A 25,037-nucleotide genomic window follows, 5' to 3' on the forward strand; every position below is an offset into this window, starting at 1 on the left:
GAAGTCAGAAGAAGCTTCAGTTGTGTTGGCCTGTGCCATGTCAGGGAGTTCTAGTCCTTATACCCACAACTCTGAAACTTGGTAAATCCCACATGTAAGAAGGGCTCTATGGATGAACCTTGAAGAGGGATTCTATTTTATTTACTTTATAATAACTCTGGTATTGATTGATTAGTGTTTCCACACATGACAATTCCCAGTGATAGGGTAAAACTATGGCTTGGATGGTGCCCTTAAGTTGTTAAATCTTCCTGTACCACCCACCCAAACTGGCTAGAGTGTGTCCTCTTCCAGCCCCAGCCAGGCAGACCCAGAGGACTCCACTGTCATAAAGCGGTTGGCTTTCTTGCCTAGCCTTGAATCTAGGGCCCAAAGCAGAAGGTGGGGGGGGCAAGAATTAGCCCAGCCCTAACTCCTCTAGAGGAGGTTTGAAGTTTTCTCTACTGTAAAATGGGAGTAACAATCACCCTGGGTAACTGCCAAGGTGGGTCATGTGAAAACAAGCAGTTCTAACAGCAGGACAGAGAGAAACAGGTGCTGCTTCTTACTTCCTACTGGGCTCTCTTCTCCTAGAGCCACTGTCTTTCTACCACCTAGTTTATGATGGCATGTAGCAGTGGATGGCAATTTCCCATCCTAGAAATGTGACTCTCAGGGAATTCTCTAGCCTATGAAAAATATGCCATTTGGTGCATGATTGGGACATGAGATGATTAAAAAAAGGCAGGCAGTGTCTGTCATATCTTCACACCCCCCAGCTTGTTTGAAGCCCAGCATGTAAGGTGTTATGGAAGGAAAATAGAGTTCCATTGATATTCCCCTGGCCTAATAGCCCTCCCCAATCCCAGTGTTATGTCCCCGAAGGAGGAAAGCTGTAAAGAAGCTGCACTGTTTGGCTGAGGAGGTAAGCTGTGCTTTTAAGAGTCTATACTTTAGAACAGGGAAGGGAGGGTAGTAATCCAAGCAGAATTAAGAAGTGTAGGGGGTGGAAGGTAAATGGGGGAGATGATCTGGAGGGCATGAAGCCTCTAACTTGTTGGTCCAGCCCCCAGCACTCTCCCAAGAGACCGCCCTTCCCTGACACACAGACTCACACACTTCCCTTTGCAAAGAAGCTCTGTGTATTGGGTGCAACAGCTCTGGGGTCTCTATATAAATAATATACAAAACCCAACAGCTCAATGTTTCACATTAACAAAAATACTAAAAATTCATTAAAAATGGAGCCTGAGGGAAGGGCCCCGACCACTATTGGTGCTAGCCCGGGAAGGAGACTGGGAATTAAGAGGAAAGGGTGGGGCCACATCCAATGCACAAGCAGTTCCTCCAGGTGGCTCAGTAGCGTCCAAATATGTTGGTACTGGGCTGTGGCTGGGTATCTGTGGAAAACCAGAGATCGTCAGGGGCAGGAGACCAAGCCAGGCTGTGGGTATGCATGAGGAAAGCCAGTCAGGTGCCAAGGGAAGGGAAGGGAAAGGAGTGGAACGCTTCCCCTCGTAACCTGGGCCTGAAACCAGCACCTTTGCTCCCTTTGCCCACCCCATTCCCCATTTATTCCCCTGGCTTCTCCTTGAGAAGGAAGGCAGGCTTACTGGAGAGCTGCTGTTGGAGTTGCCGGACCAAAGCTGCTGTCTGTTGCTGTTGCTGGGTCTGCTGAAGCCCTTGGCGCTGGAACTAAGGTGGAAACAGAAAGTGAAAGATGGAACTCTAGCCTTCCACCTCCTCCATCCTCACCTCCCAAGCCCTTTGAAGAGTGAGTGCCATGCCTTGCCTCCCATCACTATTCCATCATACACTGTCCCCAACCTAGTTTGTTGACTGTGTGCCCAGCCTGGGTGACCATCCCTGAACCTGGGGCGGTGGTCCAGCAGCTACCTGGGGCTGGGACTGGGGCTGGGGTTGAGGAGGAGCTGCCTGTTGCTGCTGCTGTTGCTGGTGTGGTTGCTGTTGTTGCTGCTGCTGCTGTTGTTGCTGTTGCTGCTGCTGTTGCTGCTGCTGTTGTTGCTGCTGCTGCTGCTGCTGCTGTGAGGACATAAGGTACTTCCGATGAGAGCAACTGAGCCGTGACTCAGTATTAAAAAGACGGAGGCAGGGAGGGGAGAATAATTTGGGGCCAAGAAGCAAGGAGAAAACTGGGTCCATGTCTACCCTTCTCAGACTGCTGCACAGAAAGAGCAAACCTAGCATACTCGGCTGACAATGTCCAACTAACTGTCTCACACTATGATCCTTAGGAAACAAAAAGAGGGAGGGGAAGGAAGCCACGTTAAGTACCACCAAAGGCCTGCCAGTCTCGTGGGTGCTTAGCATACCATCTCATTTAATCTTGATGACAGTGTGGGAAGAACTTGTCCCTCTTTCCATCCTTGGATTCAAATCCCAGATGGAATCCCAGGGCCTTACCCGCAGGATCTGCTGTTGCTGCTGCTGCCGGATATGGTACTGCTGCTGCTGCTGCTGCTGTTGCTGCTGTTGCTGCTGCTGTTGCTGCTGCTGCTGCTGCTGCTGCTGCTGCTGCTGTTGCTCAGGCAGAATCGAAGTTGAGCGGACGCCTGCCTGGACACCCTGGGCATTCAGCGGAGCCATGGTACCTATCATGGGTGTCTGCTGCAGTGTCTGGTGTGAAAACCTCCAAAGACAAGAGGTCCAGAGGTCAAGGCACAGGGCAGGGAGAAGGGGCGGTTCAAACCCTGAGTCCCTGACCTGAAAGAAACTAACAAGTCACTGCATTCATTCCTCTTGGCAATAACCAGAAGAGCCCTCTGGAGTCTGACAGAATTCTAGGTCAGGGAATAAGACACAAAGACAATACTCCATTTTAGTGTCTCATAACCTTAATGGTTAGGAATTTTTCCAATTCTGTTTTAGCTGTTTTTCTCTTACGAAAAACAGTCTTAGCACATGATAGGAATTGTATAAATACTAACAAGGTTTTTTGTTGCTGCTGCTGTTCCTCAGTAACATTTCAAGTTTTCCTCCTATTCCCTATGCCTTCTCAACCGGAATCTGCACATCCCCATAATAGCCCACGGCTGGGTTCCCTGTCTCTTCTCTCACCTTCTCCTGTGCATTGTATCCATTTATTCCACACTAATCTCTTGATACATCCAACTCCTCCTATCACTGGCCACATCAAAACACTTTTCTGGGACTGTGTCTTAATACTGTGGTTCAGCATTTACGGTCATCTATCAACCTTTCCCCTCCAAGCCTAGCCCCTGCTACCTCCCCAGCACAAACTCTATATTCTGCTTCTTTTTGTCTCCCAGACGGCTTCACACATTCTGGTCCCCATGTCTTTGTCCCTTACCTGGAATGTCCTTCCTTTTCCTCTTCTCCACAAATCCCAATTACAGCTATCCTTCAAAAGCCAACTCAAGTCTGACTTCCTTCATGAACGTTTGTCTGATGACTCAGGTCCACACTGATAGTATCCCACTTTTTCTGAATTCCCATTTTACTTCAAAGTACCCAAATGCATACCTGATTGTGTTTTTGCTCATAGTATTCTCTAAAATTCATCTGTGTAATATTTTTACTCCTCAACTAGAGAAAAATTTCTTTGTGGTGAAAAATTTCTTTTGCTGTTTTTTCCTCACCCCAGTCCTAGCATAGTGCTGGCCATGCAGTGGGCATTTAACCAGCCCACCCTGCAGTGTTCTAAATCCTAAGCTGCAGAGCCTCAGGACAGTTGCCAGGTCTTAAGTAAGGCTTGACTAACATTAACCATGGTATTCGTGTTAGTCCATCCTGGAGTTCAACTATTTAATACCAGCTTTATGACTCCTTATCATGTACTTGTCTATAAACCCCAGATCTTTTCTTATCAGAGTCAGATAAATGATTTCTTCTCTCTGGGCCTCAAAGAAATGCTGGGGTAGTAAATGTGAGACTACTGGTCTCCAGGGTCCCTTCCAGCTCCAGCCTTGTGTGGTTACGGTCTACGTGACTGGATAAGTGTTCCCAACATCTCCAAAAGTTCAGACCAGTCCCATCACTTTCAGGCACAGGTTTTTCCAAATCAGATGTTCCCACATACATAAGTATCCCTTCTTAGCCCACCGCTACTTTGGGTACCTTTGAGTAGAGGTCAGTCCATGTCCATAGGTTGGGGCTTGCTGGTGCACATAGCCACTGGGCCGCTGTTGCAGGTGGCGAGTAGGATCTACAAGAGTAGGATTGGTAGAAGGGTGGGTGCTCTGATAAGGCTGGCTGGAGTAGCTGGGGGGCACCATGGTACCTGCAGGGCCTGTGTGTTGCTGCAATCCCACATGAGAAACATAAGAAGTATAGCCCTGGAGGAAAGGAGGGGAAAGTGAATCAGGGCCATGAGTGTACAGCAACTTGTCTCCTTCTCCCCGATGCTCACAGTCCCAGACCCTTACCTGGGAGGTCTGCAAACCATAGGAAGAGCTGGGAGCCATCTGATGAACAGATGACTGACCCAACATCCCCTGGCTCTGCTAAAGGGAAAAAAAGAGAAACTCAATCTCAAGAAATGCTTTCTGCCATGTCCTCTCTTGTATCTCCCACCCCGTGTCCTTGTGAAGATCCCAAATGTCTTCTCAGTCTTGTGACCCACCAAAGCCCCTCTCCCTGACAGTCCTCCCTACTGCCCCTCTCACTATCTTTGCCTGGAGCTGTTGGCGAAGGCGCTGTCCCTGGGGCACTGTGGGCTGCTGCTGCCGGTACACAGAGGTCTTATAAGAAGAGGGTTCTAGGCCCATGACGCCAGTCATAGTTGTGGGCAGCACTCCGGGGTAAGTTGGTCGTGTTGGCAGCTTTTGCATTGGTAACCGCACAGGGCGGTATGGGTCTACACGAGGGCCACCTGGAAAGGAGAGTAGATTGGTCTCTCTGGGCTCCTCATCCCTCCATCCCTTGCTCAGAGTCCTAGTCATCCACAGCTCCCAGGGGAGGAAGGAATGATTAGGTGACCCCACCATTGCTAATGGTTGTCACTCACCGGCAGGTAGTGGCTGGTTCTGGGTATATAGGCCTATGGAGCCCTGCCTGTAGCTAAGGTGGGACATGGAGCCAGGGTTTGCATGATGCAGAAGGTCTGGAGGCACTGTTACACCATAGGGGCCACTCCGACCCGGGCCCATTCCATAGTCCTGTGTGGGTGCAGAGGAGGAAGGTAAGAGGGTTGTAGCAGAGTAGGGTGGGGGAAGGTAAGGGGGGAGCTCCAATTGCATGGTTAATTTTTTATCAACCATGTAGTGGTTAATAATGGTACCCCTTCCCCATGTGCCACCATGCCTCCCATAAACCAGAAACTCTCTCTCTCTACTATACACAAAGCCGTCAGAAAGAGGGGCTGGGGGAGAACTGGGTAGGGAAGGCACTGGCCTCTGTCTTGGTGGCCGGCTGGTTTCGTTTCTTGCCCTTGGTGGACTTCTTCTTGCGCTCTTCAGTGCTGGGTGGAGCAGCCCCTGGTTTGTCAGTTTTGGGGGGCTCAGGAGCCTTTTTCTCAGGTTCTAGCAGGGTGGGAGCTGGTGGCTCTTCGTCCTCTGGAGGCAATGGAAGTGGCTCCAGGTAATAGGCTCGGGGCCGGGGCCTTAGGTGTGTGTGGTAGAGGAGCAGCCGCTGCTGCTCCTCCCCTCGAGCCACTCGCCGGTCCACCCGGACTGTGCCAAACCAACCCCAGGAGAGTGGTGCTGATGGCTTCAAACCCTCAAAAAGATCCCAGGGAGAGATCTTTTGTTTGGTGGAAACTTGTAGACCCTGCTCCAGAAAATGAGAGAGAATGAGCTGTTGAGACTTCAAAAACAGAAAGTAAGCCTTGAGAACTAGTAGAGAAGGTGAAATATCTTTTGACAATTTTTAAAACAAGGAAAATGTTATAGGTAGACCCAGGGAGATGGTGAGAGGAAGAAAGATAGACATGGGCATATAGGGGCACACACATACATGTGCAGAAGATTATGTGGGGAGAGAGTAAGGGCTTGGGGGAGAGAGAGGTGTGAAAGAGAAAGACACAGCCAGGAGAGAAAGCAATACAGTACAGGTAGAGTGGAGAAGAAGCAGACACAGAGGCAGAGAAGAGGATAAGGAGAGAGAGAGAGAGGAGAAGAGAGAGACTAACATTTACAGGAAGAGATTGAAACAGGAAGGCAGAGAAAGAAAGATGGCAGGGAGAGATTAAAGGTAGGTAGAGAAAGGCAGAGTCAGAGAGAGAAAGGCAGAGAAAAAGAGAGACAAAGAGAAAGGTAGGTGAGGAAAGGAATGAAGAGACTGTGTATATGAAGGGATTACACTTTGAATTTAAACTTCGCACCCACTTTTCCCTCTCTACTATACACAATGATTATGGTTAACTCAACAAATATCACAACTGACAGAGGAAAAAGAGAAAATGAGCAGTGATGGGTGGGTAGGGGAGAGAGACGCAGGGAGAAAAGAGGTATGTGTCAGTGGACTGATGGGTGGGGTAGGACAGGAGGCAGGTGGGGCAGAAGAAAGAGGAGGGTGGGGTGCAGGGTGCAGAGAAAGGCATGGTATGTGAAAAGCTGGGTGGGGGTGAAGGAACAGACTAAGAAAAGAGGGTGGGACCCCGAAGAGGGGGAGATGAAAGGCAAGCTAAGCAATTCTTAAAGATTCAGAGATGGTTTGCTAGTTTTCACCAGGAGAACCTGATGGACCCGAATCTGATGGACAGTTGCGAGGTTAATGCAGGGTAGGTTCCTGCCCAAAGGGGAAAAGAGGCAGAAGGCATAGGAAGACAGCAGAACATGCCTCTTTCTTGAAGATGGAATCGAAGCCAGCAATCTTGTTGCCCTTGGTGTCAATAAGGGAGCCTTGTGGCTCACACGTGATGACATCTCGGGTCTGCTTAGGCAGTGGCAGCAATTGGTGAACCTTCTCCAGACTGTCTGACTGGTGTTCCCCCAACTCCTTCTGCAGGCACAGGAAGATTGGACAGGACAAGAGTTCAAAAGACAAAAAGAGGGACAGGAAGTCTCAAGAGGTAGCACAGAACCTGGCATAAAGGAAACATTCATGAGCTGGAAGCATGGCTCAAGGGGTAGAGTGCCTTACTAGCAAGTACAAAGCCGTTAAGTTCAAACTCCAGTACTGCCAGGAAAAAAAAAAGACACTCAGAGCCAGAGCCAGGCATAGTATACATGCCTGTAATCCCTGCACTTGGGAGGCTGAAGCAAGAGGATGGTGAGATCAAGGTCAGCCTGGAATACATAGTGAGACCTTGTCATAAAAACCAAAACAGGGCTGGTGGAGTGGCTCAAGTGGTAGAGCACCTGCCTAACAAGTGTGAGGTCCTGAGTTCAAACCTCAGCACTGCAAAATAAACAAACAAACAAAAAAAAAACAAAAACAAAAAAAGATGATACTTAGTAAATCTTCACTGCACGAATAACAAAGAATAAACACACAAAAGGGAAGGATAGAGGGACCAGACCAGAATAAGTCCATGAGGCTGGACAGCAAATACAAAGCCAGGATGGAGGGAGCTGAGATCCCAGCACCCCAAAACCTTGCCCTTGTCTCCTCTGCTCACCCGCAGCTTCTTCACTAGGTTCATGTATGCACGTTTATTTTCCTCCATGCTGCCTTGCGAGATGCTAGACATGTCTGCAGCCAGTGTTCCATTGATGAGCACACTCAGCATGTCCAACACAGTAGTGAAGAGCTCACTGAGGTGGGAAGCCAGGGAGAAAACCAGAGAAGAAAGAGATAAAGAAAGAAAAAGGCCTTGCAAAAGATCATAGCAGGGAGAGGTGCTTGATGTCATCCCAAGGGCACCAAGACTATGTGGGCAACCCAAAGACACAAAGCCTCTGTGATCTCAGTGACTCGTGCAACTGGTGGGGGTAGGGATTCCCAGGGTCCAGCACTGCAGGGAGGGGTGCATACTTGTTGGACTGCATGTCCACAGTGCCACTGATGATGATCTCCAAGAGGAGCACAGCCCACTCCGTGGTCTGCTGGGTGCTGCGCTGCACTGTGTCAAACATCCCCCCCACCTGCCAGGGCCATAACAAGTCAGTCAGACAGTTCAGAAGCAATGGCTGGTGTTTAAGGAAAGCTTAGGTTACAACCTGGTTGGGTGGGAGTTGGAACCCCTCAGGTCATGTCCCATCATTTGTATCTGTGATTTGTTACATGATCCATTTCTGGTCAATAACTGAACTTTGGATGACTCTGAGCCTCCCTTTCCTTAAAGTGATAGGAGATGAACTAGATGATTTCCAGTATTCCATTTAACATTCCACAATAGGTTTCTAGTATTTCTAGGGCCTAGCCAGAATCTAGAATACTGAGGGCAGAGTCCCTGCAAAGATGCAGCTTATACAACCTATTGGACCTCAGGGTCTAGCCATAGGGACTCAGACCCTTTAACTACTTTCAGGCCCTGCATCCTTTAGGAGAGCAGAGTAAATACTCAAAGACCCCCCAAACCTGGGTTCTCCCTCCTCAATCCTCCCCGCTCCAACCTGAGGTGACTTTACTGATTTCCAGCCCCACCCCTTTCTTTTCCTCCCCTGCACCCGCCTTTACCAGGTTGAGCCGCAGTTTGAGTGCCTCATGCATTAGCTGCTTTGGTTTGCAATCATCTAAGTACTGGTCATCTCGCCAATTATTCACAATCTAGAATAGAAATGAGTTTAACATGCCGCTCAGGGATCTTCCTGTTTCTATTCCAAAGCACCCAATGTGTTTGTCACAAAGTAATGAAGGTTCCAAGTACATAGTGGCCTCTTAGGTGTATCCTTCCCTGCCCTGTTGCCATCTCCATGGTCCAGAAACCCATACCTGGTGCACCTGGCTGTACAGAGACGTAAGGAGTCCTTCACGTTGCTCATCCTGGCCTTTCAGACATGTCAGCACCAGGGATAAGAAGGGTTGCTGGCTTAACAGGGACATGCTAGAGCCAAGAGGAGAAGAGATGAGGAAAGGGAGAGGAAGAGAGAGAGGGGACTATGGGTCAAGCAACTTCCAATGTCATTCCTCCATGCCTGACTCTACTCTAAGATGTGACCTCTTGCCAGCTATGTCACTCTTACCCCTGATTTGCCACTTTCCTATGATGTCTATTCTCAGTTCTCATCCCCAAATTTTATTCTTCTCTTAGCCTGTCTCCTTTCCTTTCTACTCCCCACTCCTGCCCAATCCTAGCCCTTCTACAGCCCCTTTACCTCTTTTGTTTCTGTCGATCACGTTCTTTGCGGGAAGAGGAACCCAGGTGCTGACCCTTTTCCAATTCTTCCCCAGCAGCTTTTAATACATGCCCCTGGACTGAGGTGGGCAGTTTGGCAATGAGGGGAGCTACCAGCCATACACCAGAGCGCTCTAGAGAGCTGGAGGACAGAGGACATGAGGTTACAGGGGAGCCAGATGGGCAAGGTTGAACAATCCATCCTCTCCTTTCCATGTCCAGCATTTCCATATGCAGACATCATTCATGCTATCAGCAGAGAAACTCATAAAGGGATGAGCCCTAACATGTTTCTACCTAACCTGAGCACAGGTTTATTCTTGCTGCTGCTGGGTATGTTGTTTGCAGTGCTTCCAGAAGATGACCCTGTCTCCGCTGACTGTTGGAAAACCTCGATTGTGGCCTTGGCAATGTTCTCCAAGAGGGAGTTCATCTCCTGGGGAGAATGAAAGGCACAGGTAACTAGGGATAAAAGAAAACAGATAATAGGAGAGATGGGAGATGAGGGCAAAGGAGAGCACCTGGGAGGTAGGGACTATTGGATGTGGTGCCCTCCATCACCTCCATATTTCTCTAGTTACCCACTGTTTTCTCTTCTGCATGCCTTACAACTGTGGCCACAGAACAGTCTCTACTACAACCACAAGCAAGCTTCCCCACAGCTCAGAGCTCTAACACTCCCAACTCATTTCCCTTATCATCATCTCCACATGTCTGCCATTTTTCCAGCCTCTCTGATCTCTCTCAGTCAAGAGCTTGAGGGTAGGACCTAGGTTCTTCTTTGGTGGCTGATCTTCCTGACACATGGAGCTGGAAGTGGGCATGGGAGAGGGAGGGCTTGGGTAGACACTACTCACATTGTTAGGGGTCTGCTTGATCATGAGCTGCAGCTCCAAGGAAGACTGGCGCATGGTCCACTGGTCCAAGTTCTGTGATAGAAGCCCCATCCCCAAGCTAGTTAGTCATCATCATGTCACTCCCAACTACCCATCATCCTGTGGCCAATTCCCAATCTCCTGCAACCTTGAATCACAGATTTCTATGGGTCTGAAAAGGACCTTTATGTCCCTCTTGTTAGGAAAGACTATAAATAATCCCAAATGGTTAAAAACCTAGTCTATTTTTATGTATGTATGTTTGTTTGTGTGTATTGTATTATTTTAATGGTACTGGGATTTGAACTCAGGGCTTTTCACTTGCTAGGCAGTGTGCTATATCACGTGAGCCATGCACCCAGCCCCAATCTAGCCTATTTTAAATGTGGTTCAAGAAAGATTGCACATCTTTCCCCTGATTCCTGTTCCAGAGCCTCACATCCCTTAGTTCTGTTTAATTCTTAACCTTTAAATCCTTGATGTTAAGGCTGAAGTCTGCCTCTGTTGTTTTACATCAGCTGCTCAGAGCCCCTTATAGGACAATCTCTCAAAGTCTTATAGAGACTTGAGGAGACTTCAGCACTATCTGCTCTGGGTTAAAGAGACTCCATTCCTTTAGTTTTTCCTCCATGGCCTTATTTTTCCACCCTCCAGTCATTTGAATGTCTGAAGCAAGCAGTGTGAAGTAGAAAGGGCACAAGCATACCTAGGTTCACATGGTGACTCTAAATTTACTAGATGTGTGACCTTGGACAAGTTAATTAACCTCTTCAAGCCTCAGTTTCCTCATTGGTAAATAGGGATGCTCATATCCACTTCATCAGATTGTAAAGGTTAAATGAAAAAACGTATGCACAGTACCATAAGCAGCGCCTAGCAGTAAGTTGTAGCTATTACTACTCAGTCACTGAGTCACAAGCAAAGTGCCAAATATGCAAAGCCAAACACCAGACCTCCCAGATGCTGTGCCTCCCACTAATGAGCTATACTCACTCCAGACAGCTGTGTGCTCACCTAACAGTCTTACTCTTGAGTCTTGACCATATCGGATTTACTCCTAAGCTCATGCTGGAGCTGTTTATCCCACTCTCTTTATGTCCTTGTTGATCTTCCTATCTACTGAACTCCCTCTCTCTTTTTCTTAGTTCCCACTGTTTCTCCCCATTGCTTCCCCCAAGATGCTCGTCACTTTGGCCTACCTGGAGAATACGCTTAATGCGCTGACGCTGGGGGTTTTCTCCATCCTCATTGTCTAGCAGTCGATGTGGGTAGCAGATGAGCTGCATGAGGCGCTGGGCCTGGGCGCTACTCAACACTGGGTCTTGCAGATCATTGCTGTCCTCACACAGTGACTTAAGGCAACGTTCTCCTACCCATTCCTGAGGAAAAGGATAACCAGGGGATTGGGGGACATCAGTTAGAGGGTAGGAATAAGGAGGGGTGCGCTGGGGTTGGGTAAGGCACCCAATGTATAGTTGGGAGGTGGTATGACCATGGGCTGGAAACAGGACTATATTATACAGTGGTATTTAGGAGGTCAGGAGGAAGGTGAGACTGACCTGTTGGCAGATGCTGCGCAGCACGTACTTGGCATAGACATCCAGACTGGCTGTCTCCACAGAGATGTTGCGGCCACTCTGCCTCCGACCGCCACTGCCACCACCTCCCTCCTCTTCTGGAAGTTCTTCTGTTCCTCCTGTCACTGTGAAGCCTGAACCCTTCAGTTCTGCATCCCCTGTGGTTCATGAATAGAAGATAGGGGAGTAGAATTAGATCACTTGGGCCCACGGAGGCAGAAATTCCCCAAGTACTGCCCCATGGAACAGAAATATACTTTTTTCCCTTCTTTCTTCCCCAAAGATCAGAGACCACCTTCGGAAGGGAGAAAGACTGCTCCTTGTAGTTTAGCTGGCACTCCACCCTCTACACACTTTTGGCACCACTCCCTTCTTACCCCCCAACCTTCCCACCCCCCACTCCACCCCACCCCCTTACCAAGGACAAACACAGCCTTGAGAACAGCAAACACTGCTCCATCCACGATGCGGTTCTGGGAGGCAGCCAGCAGGTGGCGGTCACAGGAGGAGCGGATTCCGACTGTAGGCTTGTCTGGAGAGGGAGCTGAAGTCAGGAGAAGCAAGAGTAGAAACTGTGGGGTGGAAGAGCCACACTTTCTACTGCTGCCTGTCTCCAATCAGGGTCACTTACTTCCATCAGACTGGCAAGGATTGAGTTGTGGTGTCTTGAAAAGGTGGAGGAGGATGCGGCAGGTAAGCCGGGCCCCTGGCTCAGAGTCCTGTTCACTGCAAGCTAAAAGAAAAAGCAGATATGGAAAGGAGGAAGCCAAACTGTGTGTGTGTGTGTGTGTGTGTGTGTGTGTGTGTGTGTGTGTGTGTGTGTGTGTGTGTGTGTGAGAGAGAGAGAGAGAGAGAGAGAGAGAGAGAGAGAGAGAGACCATTGGGCTGGGGGATATAGTTCAGTGGTAAGCATAAGAAAGGACCTGGGTTCAGTACCTAGCGTTGCGCGCGACACACACACACACACACACACACACACACACACACACACACACACAAACGGAAAGGTCAGGACTACAAATCCAGGGTTAGAAAACAGGCCCGTCCAGCCTAGGGTAGACCACAGCACTGGCCTTTTAGTGAGAGCCAGTGACCTCAGCAGGGTGTCCCACAACGAGAGAATGGCTATGGAGTGTGTATTGAAATGTGCGGTCTTCCCATTCAAGGGGTTATAGATTGGCAGTTCACCGGCATTTAGTAGTGAAGGGATGGCAGCACAACGAATCAGATCTTCTAGGAGCAAACACTGCCGAGCAATAAGGATGGCAACAAAAGTAGCCAGGGAGTCATGAAAAGACAGGTCACTGACCTGGAGGAAAAAGTAGACAGACACCATAGCTCAGTGTGGAGAGCAGGCACCCGTGTGCTATTCTTCATCTCTACCGAACTCTGACCCTTGATGACCTTGATGATCATGGCCAGACTTCCCCATTCCCCAGCAAGACCCCACTCCAAGGCTCACATCTACATTGCACAGGAGATCGTTGAAACCACAAGTGCCATTGTTAGAGGAGCAGCACAAGGCCTTTAGTACTCCTAGCCACTCTGCGCTCAGTGACTTGCAGTAGCCAGTCAGCTCTGCACACAGGATTGCGATGTCATTCACCCTAGGGAAAAGTACAAATGCCTTCAGGAAAAGCCTTGCTCCACAAAATCTCAGACTCATTAACTTTTTATCTCTGCCCCAATAATAATTAAGGGTACAAAACCTCCCAGTTGTGTTGCCCCTCCCAATATTAGGCAGGGGACATGCCCATTCCTCACTCACTACACCCCATACCTATCAGGATCATGGTGCCCCACACAGACGTGCATAAGGGCATTGCAGACAAAGCTGTAGCGGTTAGCAGGGTTCTCACTAAGACTCTTGCCTAGCCCTGTGTAGGTGAAGGTGTGAGCAGCTGGGTTCTCCAGGGTGTCAATCATGAACTCAGGTGCCCAGCGCATATTGGATTCTGATGGCTCCACGTTGCAGTAGATGGTGTTCTTCACCTTTGAGCAAAAGTCGCTGCAGGGGTTGGGGAAAGGAGATAGCAGTGATGAAGGTCTGGTGAGGTACAGGGATGGCAAAGAAAGGGGAGAAAAGGAAAAAAAAGGAGTGAGGGACAGGGGACATTGAGACAAGAAAAGGGGAGCTGGGCTGCAGTAAACTTGGCAGGAATGGAACCATGAGAATACAAAAGGCGGGAGTATGGCTCCAGCACCTGCCTAGCAAGTGCAAAGCCCTGGGTTCAAATCCCAGTACCACCACCATCAAAAAAACCAGGGGCCTTTGGAGGCAAGGAGAAAGAAGGTCCACTCTCAGTAATGCAACAACATATGGAGGACACAGACCATCAGTGCCCTGTGCAGACAACAGGGTCTTAGGCTGTGCTCTGCTCCTGAGGTGGGTAGTAATGGGAAGGATATGGGACTCGGTCCCATCTCTACCCCTTACCTCCTCCCTCTCTTACCTGAAGAGCTCCCCAAATTTGCTCTTTAAATGGCTACAGGAGGTGTACAGATCATAGAGATAAGCAAGGATACAGCGTTCTGCAGAGGAGCCATCTGACCGGTTCATCCCATGTTTCACTACACCACACAGCCTGTCAAGAGAGGCAGTGTTGGGAGGATCAACAGATGGTGCACAGGGCCCAGTGCACAAAGGTCCCTCGAAACAAATTCAAGTGTCTTGGGAAAACTATTCCTTCCCCACCTCAATGGCGGGCACTTCCCCACAGTGTGAGTCATGCATTCTTCCTAAACCACCCCCAATCTACATTCACCAGAGCCCTGGGTGTTTGTTACTTTGAAGCCCTCCTTACCCCTCAAAGACCTGTGCCATCTGGTCCTGGTTGAGGATGAGGCAGGCATGGTAGTGCCGCAGGACAGCCACAATGCACAGGCACAGGCTGGTAGTGTAGCTACCCACCAGATCCGAGGATTTGAGAAGCAGCTCAGCCTCAACCACACTCAGCTCATTCAGCAGCTATCAGAGTGGATGGGGGTGAGACATGAGAAGAAGCTCCTCATATAATTGTAATACACAACCCCCCTTCCTGTGAGGAACCTGGTAAAGCCAGGCCTGAGTCCCTGCTGGAGCCACCTAAGCATAAAAGGGCTCTCTTACCACATGCCACTGTCCTTCACTATGTTAACGACATCTCTAACCAGTCTCTAGGACAGAGTTCTATGAACTCCACAGTGGGAGGACATTCTGTGCCCAATGCTCTAATCTGACTCTTGGGCCTCTCTAGGGAGCACTTAAGTCTCTATTCCTGCAGTCTTAGCTCATGTTCCACTCCCTCTGTGCTAGTCTTTCTGCCCTTCCAAATAGCCAGGAAAAGTAGCTAGAACCTCTACCCTTATCCTATAACCCTGTACAGCATGAATTCCTTCCTCCACCTTTATCTCCTCCAATGTCCCCACCTGAATGGCAAAGTCGATGAGGCCACTGATGCTGAGTGAATATTCCATGAGGTCGAAGATGAACTGCACATGCTGCACCAGAGGCAAGTGGTATGACATGCCAAGGGCAAAGCTTGTGATCTGCTCCAGAACATTCCGGGAGACCTGATAAGGGCAGTGGGAGTGAGACAGGAGTGGAGGGAGGCAAGAAGAACCAGGGAAGCAGGAAAGGATGATGGTGGAAGGGGATGAGACGAGCAGGCTTAGCCTGCCTAGGGGAAAAAAGATTAAGAGGAAAAGGAAAACAGGACAGGAGGCCAGAATATGGGGAAGGAGCTGGCTTAGACCCACACCTGAGCTGTGACCTGGTGTTGATCATAATGTGAAAGATGCTGGAACTTAGCAAAGATATCTTCAGCAGTGGGGAAGGCTTCAGGCCGGTTGCGGCGCCGCTTCTGCCCATCTTCCCCACCTGAGGGGAGAGTTAAAGGGATGAGTCAGGACAAAAAAAAGACAACTAGTTGGTTGGGAATGGGGAGAGGGATATGGAGAGGAGGCTATGGGAGGGAGGAAGGGAGGGAGGGAGAGGAAAAAGGATGGGAGGGAGGAAAGGAAAAGGGGAGAAGGGAAAGGAGGGTCATGGAAGGGCTGGGGAAGGGATGAAGGGAAGGGGTCAGTGAAGCAAAGGTTTAGAGGACCACAGACTATGTGGACCTTAGAGGAACATGTACAGGGAGGTGCTAGGTTGAGGGAGGGAAGAGGGAGGGGGGAAGGAGGGAGGGCGGTTTGGGGCTTACTGTGAGATACCTAAGAATGTCAGGTCTCCAGGATTCAGAGGCACAATAGGAGCAAGCTGGTCTGTAGAGGAGGGGAATGAGGGGGGAAGTTTCAAAAGGACTAGAGCTCTCAGGAGACTCCAAGAGACAGGACATTGGGACATGACTGGGGAGTTCCCTACACTGGGGATGGGAAGGCTGACTAGGGCATTCTTTGGGGGACGTCTGTTTAAGGAGCCTCAAACCCACCAGTTTCTGCTGTTCCCTTGCGGTTCAGAACCTTCAGGATATCCTTGGTAATTTTCTTGATGGCATGGCGGGCATCATCTCGCTGCTTTCCCACCCCAAACAGTACGACCAACCGCTGGTTGCACTCATGGCTGCATGACTCCTCCTGCATCCCAGCAGCACCATCAGACTCCAGCATGGATCTCCTACCCTCCTCTTAAGAGCATGCTCTGTACCCCTCAGCAACCCCATGTTCAAGCCCCTTCCCAATACACCCTGTGGCACCCTCAGGAATAGCTTCAACCCCTCAGCAAATTCCTTGAACAGAAATCTGGGCTCAAAACAGATGGTCACAAAGTGTTGGGGAACAGTACCTGAGGGATTGGGAAGTGTGTAGTGTACTGCACGTGTCGTGGCTGGTCATAAAGAACCCCAAGGGTCCCTTCAATCTTCTCCTTGGGTGGGGGCTTCACCTCCTTCTCAACATCTGGTTTCTCAGGGGATGGGCTGCCCTTCCCCTCACAGGGCATAGTAGGGGAGAATAACTAAGAGACGCGAAAGGGCAGAACATTTAAGAGAAGAAAAGGGGATGAGGGGCATAAAGAAATTCCCAAAAGAGTAATAATGGCAGGATCTAAGGAGCTGGATTCTTCTGCACTCAGGATCTAACTTACTGAGAAATCAGGCTTCTCCATATCCTCAAAGAGCACGCTGGAACTAGGGTCAATGTCCATAGATTCGGAGAGCCCTGGATCCTGAGGCAAAGAACATAAGTTGCTTTAGTCCAGGGAAGCTACTCCCCTCCATGTAGAAATGCTCACAGGAAAGCTGGAGGGAGACCATACTGGGGAAAGCCCAGATTCTGGATTCAAGGTTTTTCCACTCACTTAACCAGTTTGGGCCTCAGTTTCCATCAGCTTTAAATAGATAGGAGTACTTCACAGGGCTGATATGAAGACCAAGTGAAAAATGTGACATGAGAGTCTTTGTAAGCCATAAAGCACTAAGAAAATATTACCCTTCTTGGGCAAAAGAGATTCTTAGAGGCCTCTGGGAGGCATTCAAAGACAGGAATGACAGTAGAAACAATCATGGGTGAGGGAAAGGTCACGCACCTCCAGCTTGCTACTGCTGCTGCCTTCAGCCTCCTTGCGCTCTGGGTCATCAGCAGGATCATCAAAGGGAGAGGGAGGCCGGGGACCAGGGGCTCCAAAGGCAAGGTCCCCCCGGGAGATGAGAGTACAAGTGTACATGTTGTGGGAGAAAACATCATGTCGAATCAGTTCACAGAACAGCAGTACTAAGTTAAAGAATTCCACCCGCTCACTCTCACTTCGGGGATCAGCTAGAAGGAGGGAACGAGAAGAAATAAGTTAGCAGAATACAAAAGGGGGGGCAGAAAGAGAGGGGGACACATCTAAGGCGTGGTGTTCCTAGAGTATTTAGAGGGATATCCCAGAGGCAATCATAGGAAACCGCCCCCCCAAAAAACAAAAAAAACAAAAACAAATTCCAGAAACTGTTGAGAAACACAGATATGGCTGTTACCCTACCTAATGCTCCACACACCATGTCAGAAAGGAATATAGCATCTTTGCTGCTACTTATATAGTGAAAATGCTTCAATCACATGTGCTTGTTTTTATTCTTCTTTGCACTTCTCTATTCTGTTAAACTATAAGATAATCAAGGACTAGAATCATGTCTAAAAGTCATTTTGCATAGAGTCCAAGACAGAAATACAGGTCAGAAGGCCCTAAGTTATGCTTCTGATGACAGTGGCTGCTAACTGAGTCTAGGCAGAGTAACTAGAGGTTGGCAGGGGTGCGTACTCAGCATGGGAGCTTGGGTATCCAGAAACTGCAGGAGGACATCCTGGAAAATGGGAGCACTAGGAGCAGAAAGGGAACCAGAGGCGATGGAACCCTTCTCATCTGCTGCTTCAGATTCTCCACAACGCTGCAAGATTAGAGAACAAATTGAGGATTGACTTTTCCCTGTTTCTTCACTTCTTGATGTGCAACCCTGGAAGTGCCACCTGTGTTGCCTCCACTCCACACTTTGCACTTCTATTATCCATCTGACCTCCATTTTCTTTGCTACAGCATTGAATCTCTTCTCTAACCAGGTATCAATCATCTCCTTTCTAACTTGTGCCTCGTGTCCTTCACATTTCCTATAGGTTCCTTACTACTTTTTTTAATTGTCTTTTTGAGACAGGGTCTTGCTATGTAGCCCAAGCCTTGAACTCATGATCCTCCTTCCTCAACCTCCCAAGTGTTGAGATTATAGGCATGTACCACGATGCCCATCTCCCTGTCATGTCTTTATCCTGTTCTCCCACATTCAACTTTGGTCCCACTCCCACCTCAATCTCTCTAAGGTCTCCAAACCCAGTTAGATTCCTTTCCATTGGTCAATCTCATTCCCTTTTCTCTGCATCTAACCTCAGCCTCAATTTCGGCCTGTCTCTTCTCCAGGAGCTTGGCTACCACCATAGCACGATGCCGGCCAGAGCGCTTGCAGCTGACAGCCCATTCGCATAGTAATGATACCACAGCATCATCATCGGAGGAGATCTGTCACCAAAGACAGGGTTGACTGAGGACTGGGAACAAAGAACTGAGTTCCAGTTTCTTCAAGAATCTGTCCCATCTTAAAACACTCTGGGCCCAGGAAGATCATCTCTGCAGACATCCCCTGGTTTCAATGCCTCACCATTGCTCACACATTGCTCATGCAATGTGTTTTGCTCTTCTTATCCCTCTTGTTGCTCACCTCATGTCCATCCTTACTAGGCCCCAATCCAAAGATTCGGTTACAAAGGGAGTCGAGAGAGTTACTGAAGTCAGAGCGCTCAAAACTATGGCTGTCCAGCACTTCCAAAGTATGGAGCACCCGTCCAATGGTGAAGCCTAGGGAGGACAAACAGTAAAGAGAACTTAACTAGAGGTCCAACATCCGACTCTCAGATCTCTTCCTTATCACCCCACCCTTTCCTCAAACATACTTCCTAGTATCTGTTCTCTAACACCCACCTGCAGTGGCCTCCTGGCACTTGTCAAAAGACCAGCGAACCTCAACTGCCTGTCCCCGCTCCTTGATCTGCTGCTCAATCTCCCGCAACTTTGCACGGACCTGCAATATCAAAAAAGAAGGCAATATCAAAAAAGAGTGCATCCAGACACATGTGAGGCTAGAAGAACAGTACCGGAGTCCAAGCTGCTATTTCTGCAAGGGTAATTTAGTCTCATATCCCAATCAGACTTACCTGCTGAGTGAAGGCACTGTTGCCCTCTGGCATGGGCAGGTTGGAAGGGGCAATAGGCAGGTGGTCAAGTGGTGAACCAGTCTTAATTCGGCTATCAGTCAGCGAGTAGTGCCAAACCAGGGCACTAGGACAACACAGGAGAATGGTCTGCCAGACAGAAAACAGCTAAGTAAGTCAAATTCAGTTACCATGGCTACCTCTCTGGAATCCCATTGTAAGATCCAGCCCTTAGGCTTCATATCCAAAGTTTCTGAGTCCCTGAGGCAGGCATCACTCTATCCTGGATTCCCGACTTTTATCATCCACTTTCTGTCTTCTTTTCTTGTTTTTTTTTTTTTTCTTTGGTGGTACTGGGGTTCAAACTCAGGACCTCACACTTGCTAAACAGGTACTCTACCATTTGCACTACTCTGCCAGGCCTGTTTTTTTTTCTTTTGAGGGTCTCTCTAGTTAGCTCAGGCTGGCCTCAAACTCATGATCCTCTTGCCTCAGACTCTCAAGTGCTGGGATTACAGGCATGTACCACCATACCCAACTTTCATGAAAGGCTTTGGGCCTACTATTTAACCCTGGGAGAGGCTGGCCAAAACCCCCAAAAGGGAACTAATATCCCATTATTGAGAAGCAATAATCTCCAAGTAAGTACTCAGTGCCTATTCCCATCTCCAAGTTGGAGCCACACGACCCCATTCTCCAGGATGGGCACCCAGTTCTTCTCAGGCTATCTCTTAATACTTCCTTAGGCTTACCTAGTACCTACCTGTAGGATACAGCTGAGACCAAAAACCAGGGGCCGGTGCTGAGGGCACATAAGCAGGTCACTAAAAGGAGTCGAGGGTGTGCTGCTAGTTGGGGGCTGAGGGACAGGGGTGGTGGGCAATGTGCTTGTTGACTGAGCAGACATAACATGAGATGAGTGGCTGCTCACACCATCCAGCTGCAGGGCCAGTCTCCGGGTACAGAAGTAGGCAAGGCGGCGGGACAAGTATGCAGACTGAACGAACTCACCGGAGTACTGTGAAGACATGACCAACAGAGCCTCTGATTTTCTCCAAAGGACACTTGCAGTGTCTTTTTTTTGATTTGGTGGGACTAGGGTTGGAACTCAGGGCTGCATGCTCGCAAAGCAGGTGCTCTACTGCTTGAGCCACACCTCCAGTCCATTTTGCTCTGGTTATTTTGGAGATGGAGTCCAGTGAACTATTTACTTGGGCTGGCCTTGAACCTTGATCCTCCCGATCTCAGCCTCCCAAGTAGTTAGGATTATGGGTGTAAGCCACTGGCTCCTGGCTTCTAATGTCTTACTGTTCCTCGACTCCTCCCTAGACTCCCCCCGCCAAGATCCTAGGCCTTACTCGAAGCAATAGAGGCAGCAACAGTTTAAGCAATTCATCTTCTCCAGGGCGGATTTTCTCAAAACATTCAAGTACCCAGGTCAGGAACTCATGTCTGTCCAGCATTCCATCCTACAGGACCAGGGTTAGGAACAGTATTAGTTGAGTCCAGGGACTATTAAAGATAAGGCAGATAAAGTAAATGAAAGGATGAAGAGAACCACGACTGGAACAAGGTGGCAGGCAGATTCCATTGTATACTGGCAGAGCTCAATCCAATGCTTCATACAACATGCCCTCCTCCCTACCTGAAACATGAACATGGCGAGCTTCTCATTGTAGTCCCACTGCCTGATTGCCACTTCTACATCATGGGGTAAAGGACCTATAGTAGAACCACAGCCCCCACTTCCTGCAGGCCCTGGCCGGTAGTATTCAGCCATCTTCTGCAGCTGCTCCCATAAGTACTTGGTGATGATCTGAGTCCATTCTAAAGAAAAGATGGAAAGGGGGCTATTTGATACTATCCTTTTGCTTAGAATACCTTCTGTCCCCTACTGCCACTCATAATCACCACAGTATCTAAGCAGGCACTCTACCACTTGAGCCATGCCCCCAGCCCTTTAAAAGACTATTTTTATCTTTATTTTTTACTTACTTATATTTTTGGCAGTACCAGGGTTTGAACTTAGAGCTTCATGCTTGCTAGGCCATGCATCCAGCCCTTACCACAGTTCTAAATGCTATTCATCCTCTTAGCTTCTAGTCAAATGCCATCTTGCTAAAGCCTTATCAGGCTTCAGGGAAAAGCAACCTTTCTGTCCACTGAAATCTCAACTTCCAGCCAGGTGCCAGTGGCTGACACCTGTAATCCTAGCTACTCAGAAGGCAGAGATCAGGAAGATTGAAGTTTGAGGCCAACCCAGGCAAATAGTTCATGAGCCCCTATCTTGAAAAAACCCATTACAAAAAAGGGCTGGTGGAGTGGCTCAAGGTGTAGGCCCTGAGCTCAAACCCTAGTACTGTAAAAAAAAAAAAAAGACTCAACTTCTGAATCCTCTTTTGACAATCACTACTTTCTCTAATTATGTTATTTGAACATATACTTTAGCATGTTCCTACAAAGATTCTAAGGAGAGACATCATATGCTGGTCATCTTTATAATCCAGTACATGAACACAGTAGGTTATCAGATTACTTGATGCTTACTAACTGAATGAATGCAAGATATAAGCAAAGCAAGGAATATAGATTAGGAAGAAGAATAATTCTGAGGGTCTATCACTCTTGAAGCCATTAGTGGTACACCTGGTGTTAGGAATTACTCACCTATGAAGGGGTCAATGACATGTCTTTTCTTAACCTTGGTCTCAGACATTGCTGCATAGTAGGCACAGGTCATCTTAATGAGCCAGGCGGCCCGCATCACAGGCACTGTGTATTTGGCTAAGTACCCAAACACTTCTTCCTTCTTACTGAAAATAGGGACCTGGATGGACATCGCAAATAGTGAGGTCTCTATTACCCAATGAACTGATACCCATGTAGCTCAATCTGGGAATAGGCAGGTACTCGGGTACCCACACTCCCCCTCGTTCTAAAGAAGAGGAAACAGTACCTCACCTTCTTGGCTAGTTGTGTGAGTGGTTTGGTGCCAGCCAGGTCAGTGAACCAGGTATTAATTGCACTCTGGGATCTTGCAGTGACCAGCCAGAAATTGTCCTTCTGGTTTACTTGAGGCTTCCTGCGACCAGTGTCAGGAAGGGTGTTACAACGTAACTTCTCTGCAATGATGCTGCTGAAGTTGGAACTGATCTGAGGGAAGAAAACTATAGTTCAGTGTGGGAAGAATGGGTAGATGGGTAGTTCTGCCTTTGATGGGAAAATGCCAAGGTGGTAGCATTGGATTATGAAGGCAAACTCAGCTATTTAGATGTCCCTTTAAGTCTTCCCAACCCAGGGCCTTTGCTCCTTCTCGGATTCTTCCAGCCTTTTCCTTTAGCCTGGCAGGGTTGTCTCACCTTGGCAGGATTGAAGTTGACGTTCTTGGCACTTCCATGTTCATCCCCAGAGACAGCAGGCTGGTTGTTGAAACCTTGTTTTACATTCAAGGCCGTCAGTTCATCCTGAGGCAAGAAAACGGCATTTTAGTTTTCTTTTTTCCTTTGGGAGGTTGTGGGAGAGGAGGGCAGAGGAGAAGGGAACAAGGGAGAAAGGGAGGCGGAGGATTCTGAGTAGACCAGATTGTTATTTAAAGGTAGGCCCTTATATTCTTTTGAACCCCACCCTCACCCCCACAGTCACTGAGATTCCGAACCACCCAGAGCTCCTTCAACATCACTCTTCCCTTGCGGGCAGTCTCACTCACTAAGCTGCCTTAGACAACTTTCTGAGGTGTGTGTGTAGAGAGGGGGCGCCTCTGGCGTGGCCCCTACACCATTCACTATTCATACCTTGAAGCCCCGGCCAAACCCCTGCTCTCCAACACGGATCCACTTTACTCTTCCCTTTTCGGGACTTTTGCTCTCACCTAATCGCCCCGCCCCCCCCTTCCCTGAACTGTCAATGCGTCTTCTTTTGCTAATCACCTGCCCCCGATCCTTTGGAAGCCCAGATTTTTGAACGCACCTCCTTCTGTTTGGGATCTTGAGGGTACACATCGGGAGGCCCCAGCCTCGGCCGCTTCAGGGGCCGGTGTTCGTAGCTCAAGATCCCGAAAGCCGCCATCTTGCCCAGCCCGTAGCGCCAGAGGCGCCAGCAGGGCCAGGCGGGGCGGTGGGGAAGGGAGGGGGAGAGAGAGGAGGAAGGGAAGGAGGGCGCAGAAAAGGGGGGCAGCGGTTGGGAGGACGGCGGCCGAGAGACCAGGAGGCACGTTAGAAACTCTCGATTATTGCCGGAAACTACCGAGGGCAGCCGAGGGACGCTGGGAACCATCGGATAAAACTGACAGCAGAGGGGGCGGGGCCTGGCCCGGCGTGGGGCGGAGCCCCGTGCCCCTGGAGCTTTGCAGCCTAACGAGTGGAAAGTGAATTGCACTCCGCGAAAATCCAGGAAACCTCCGTGAACAGTGCTGGAGGTGAAGACCTGCAAAGGGGAAGGCCGCGGTATTTCCCAGCTCCGGTGGGAATTGGGTCCCCATCGCCTAGCTCCCTTCTTGGCCTATAATAGGTGTTTAGTAATGTTTGCATTGGTTAGAAACTGTACCTTTTACAAAGCACTTAGTTTCTTAGTTCCTACATCTGGATAATGGGTATGCTAACACCTCCTTCAAAGGATTGTTGTGAAGATTAGAAACTATGTATGCATAAGAAAGTACCATTAAACTCTGAAACGCTGGCTCCAATCTCTCAAGGCTGTTATGGTCTCTGTACACCGAAAATTCCCAATCTTTTTTTTTGGGGGGGGTGGGGGTGACTGCGGGGAGAAGGATTGCTAATTCCAGGCCGGACCCTGTCTGAAAAAAAATGCCAATGAACGCTATGGACCTTGCCAGGCTCACGCCTCTAATCCTGGTTTACTCAGGAGGCAGAGATCAGGAGGATCGGGGTTCGAAGCCAGCCCGGGCAAATAGTTGGGGAGAACCTATCTCAAAAAAAAAAAAAATTCACAAAAAAGGGCTGGCGAAATGGCTCAAGGTGTAGACCCTGAGTTCAAACCCCAGTACCCTCAAAAAAAAAAAAAGAAAGAAAAAATGCAAGCTATGGACTTTCTCGGGGAAAAATGTTTTTACAAAATAGTAGATACTCTTGGGCTGGCAGAGTGGCTCAAACGGTAGAGCACCTGCTTAGCAAGGGTGAGGCCCTGAGTTCAAACCCACCCCCCCAAAAAAAGAACTCTTCCTGTAGTGAAAGAGGCACCTACTGTGTCACATTCTTTTCAGAAATTATGTCTACAAGCAGCCCTATGGTTGTTACTGTCTCCGTTTTGTGACCTAGAAAGCTGATTTTCAGAGTGAAAATTCACTTGCCCAGTATTACACAGCTACTAACAGAGCTGGGACTCGGTTGACGACTACAGAATCAATATTCTTTCTATTATGATATTTTCTTTTAGAGAAAAGACAGAGTACCATGATAAAAGTAACAAAACTGGGCATAGTGATCACGCTGCAATTCCAGCACTCAGGGAGCTGAGGCTGGACTTCAAGGCCAGCCTGTGCTACATAGCAAGACCCTATTTTTAAAAAAGTAACAAATAAGCAAAAACATTAATAAAGATAGCAATGACAAAGTGCTATTGAGTTACAAGGGAGAGGAAAAATCTGATTGAAAAGAGGAAAGCCTTGGAGGTGGTAACAATTTATTGAGCAAAAAGTACAAAGAATTCCAGATTATTTCCTCCCCTCCTCTCCATGATCCACATCCTACCCCAGAGTGGAGCTTTTTTTTGGCATGCTAAGGATAAATCCAG

At 48.8% G+C, this 25,037-nt stretch overlaps 1 protein-coding gene across 15 annotated transcripts; it reads right to left on the reverse strand.

Moving 5' to 3' along the window:
- Window positions 1-1,103: 1,103 nt before the first annotated feature.
- Med12 (mediator complex subunit 12) lies at window positions 1,104-23,563 on the reverse strand. Of its 15 annotated transcripts, none has more exons than XM_074063725.1 (46): window positions 23,256-23,563; window positions 22,649-22,753; window positions 22,251-22,442; window positions 21,957-22,116; window positions 20,935-21,116; window positions 20,648-20,758; window positions 20,053-20,307; window positions 19,293-19,439; window positions 19,060-19,159; window positions 18,800-18,936; window positions 18,469-18,600; window positions 17,854-17,980; window positions 17,137-17,366; window positions 16,696-16,776; window positions 16,396-16,566; window positions 16,043-16,187; window positions 15,825-15,875; window positions 15,371-15,489; window positions 15,039-15,182; window positions 14,435-14,598; window positions 14,084-14,215; window positions 13,411-13,677; window positions 13,093-13,237; window positions 12,819-12,939; window positions 12,262-12,363; window positions 12,049-12,174; window positions 11,613-11,788; window positions 11,253-11,432; window positions 10,036-10,107; window positions 9,481-9,614; window positions 9,159-9,320; window positions 8,776-8,887; window positions 8,521-8,610; window positions 7,876-7,985; window positions 7,520-7,655; window positions 6,739-6,900; window positions 5,353-5,727; window positions 4,967-5,117; window positions 4,626-4,831; window positions 4,386-4,460; window positions 4,241-4,295; window positions 4,078-4,165; window positions 2,404-2,629; window positions 1,876-2,022; window positions 1,593-1,674; window positions 1,104-1,379 (listed from the first exon to the last, which is right to left on the reverse strand). In XM_074063725.1, the coding sequence occupies exons 1-46, from the start codon at window positions 23,559-23,561 to the stop codon at window positions 1,336-1,338; spliced, it is 6,735 nt and encodes a 2,244-aa protein (XP_073919826.1). In that variant the 5' UTR covers window positions 23,562-23,563; the 3' UTR covers window positions 1,104-1,335. The 15 variants fall into 15 exon arrangements, with proteins under 15 accessions (XP_073919826.1, XP_020006930.2, XP_073919825.1 ...); XM_020151341.2 differs by having other exon boundaries at window positions 1,876-2,019; window positions 4,386-4,463; window positions 12,049-12,162; window positions 13,411-13,638; window positions 23,256-23,562; XM_074063724.1 differs by having other exon boundaries at window positions 4,386-4,463; window positions 23,256-23,562.
- Window positions 23,564-25,037: the final 1,474 nt, after the last annotated feature.

Source organism: Castor canadensis, chromosome X, assembly GCF_047511655.1.
Source record: "Castor canadensis chromosome X, mCasCan1.hap1v2, whole genome shotgun sequence".
In the NCBI taxonomy this organism is placed as follows: Eukaryota; Metazoa; Chordata; class Mammalia; order Rodentia; family Castoridae; genus Castor; species Castor canadensis.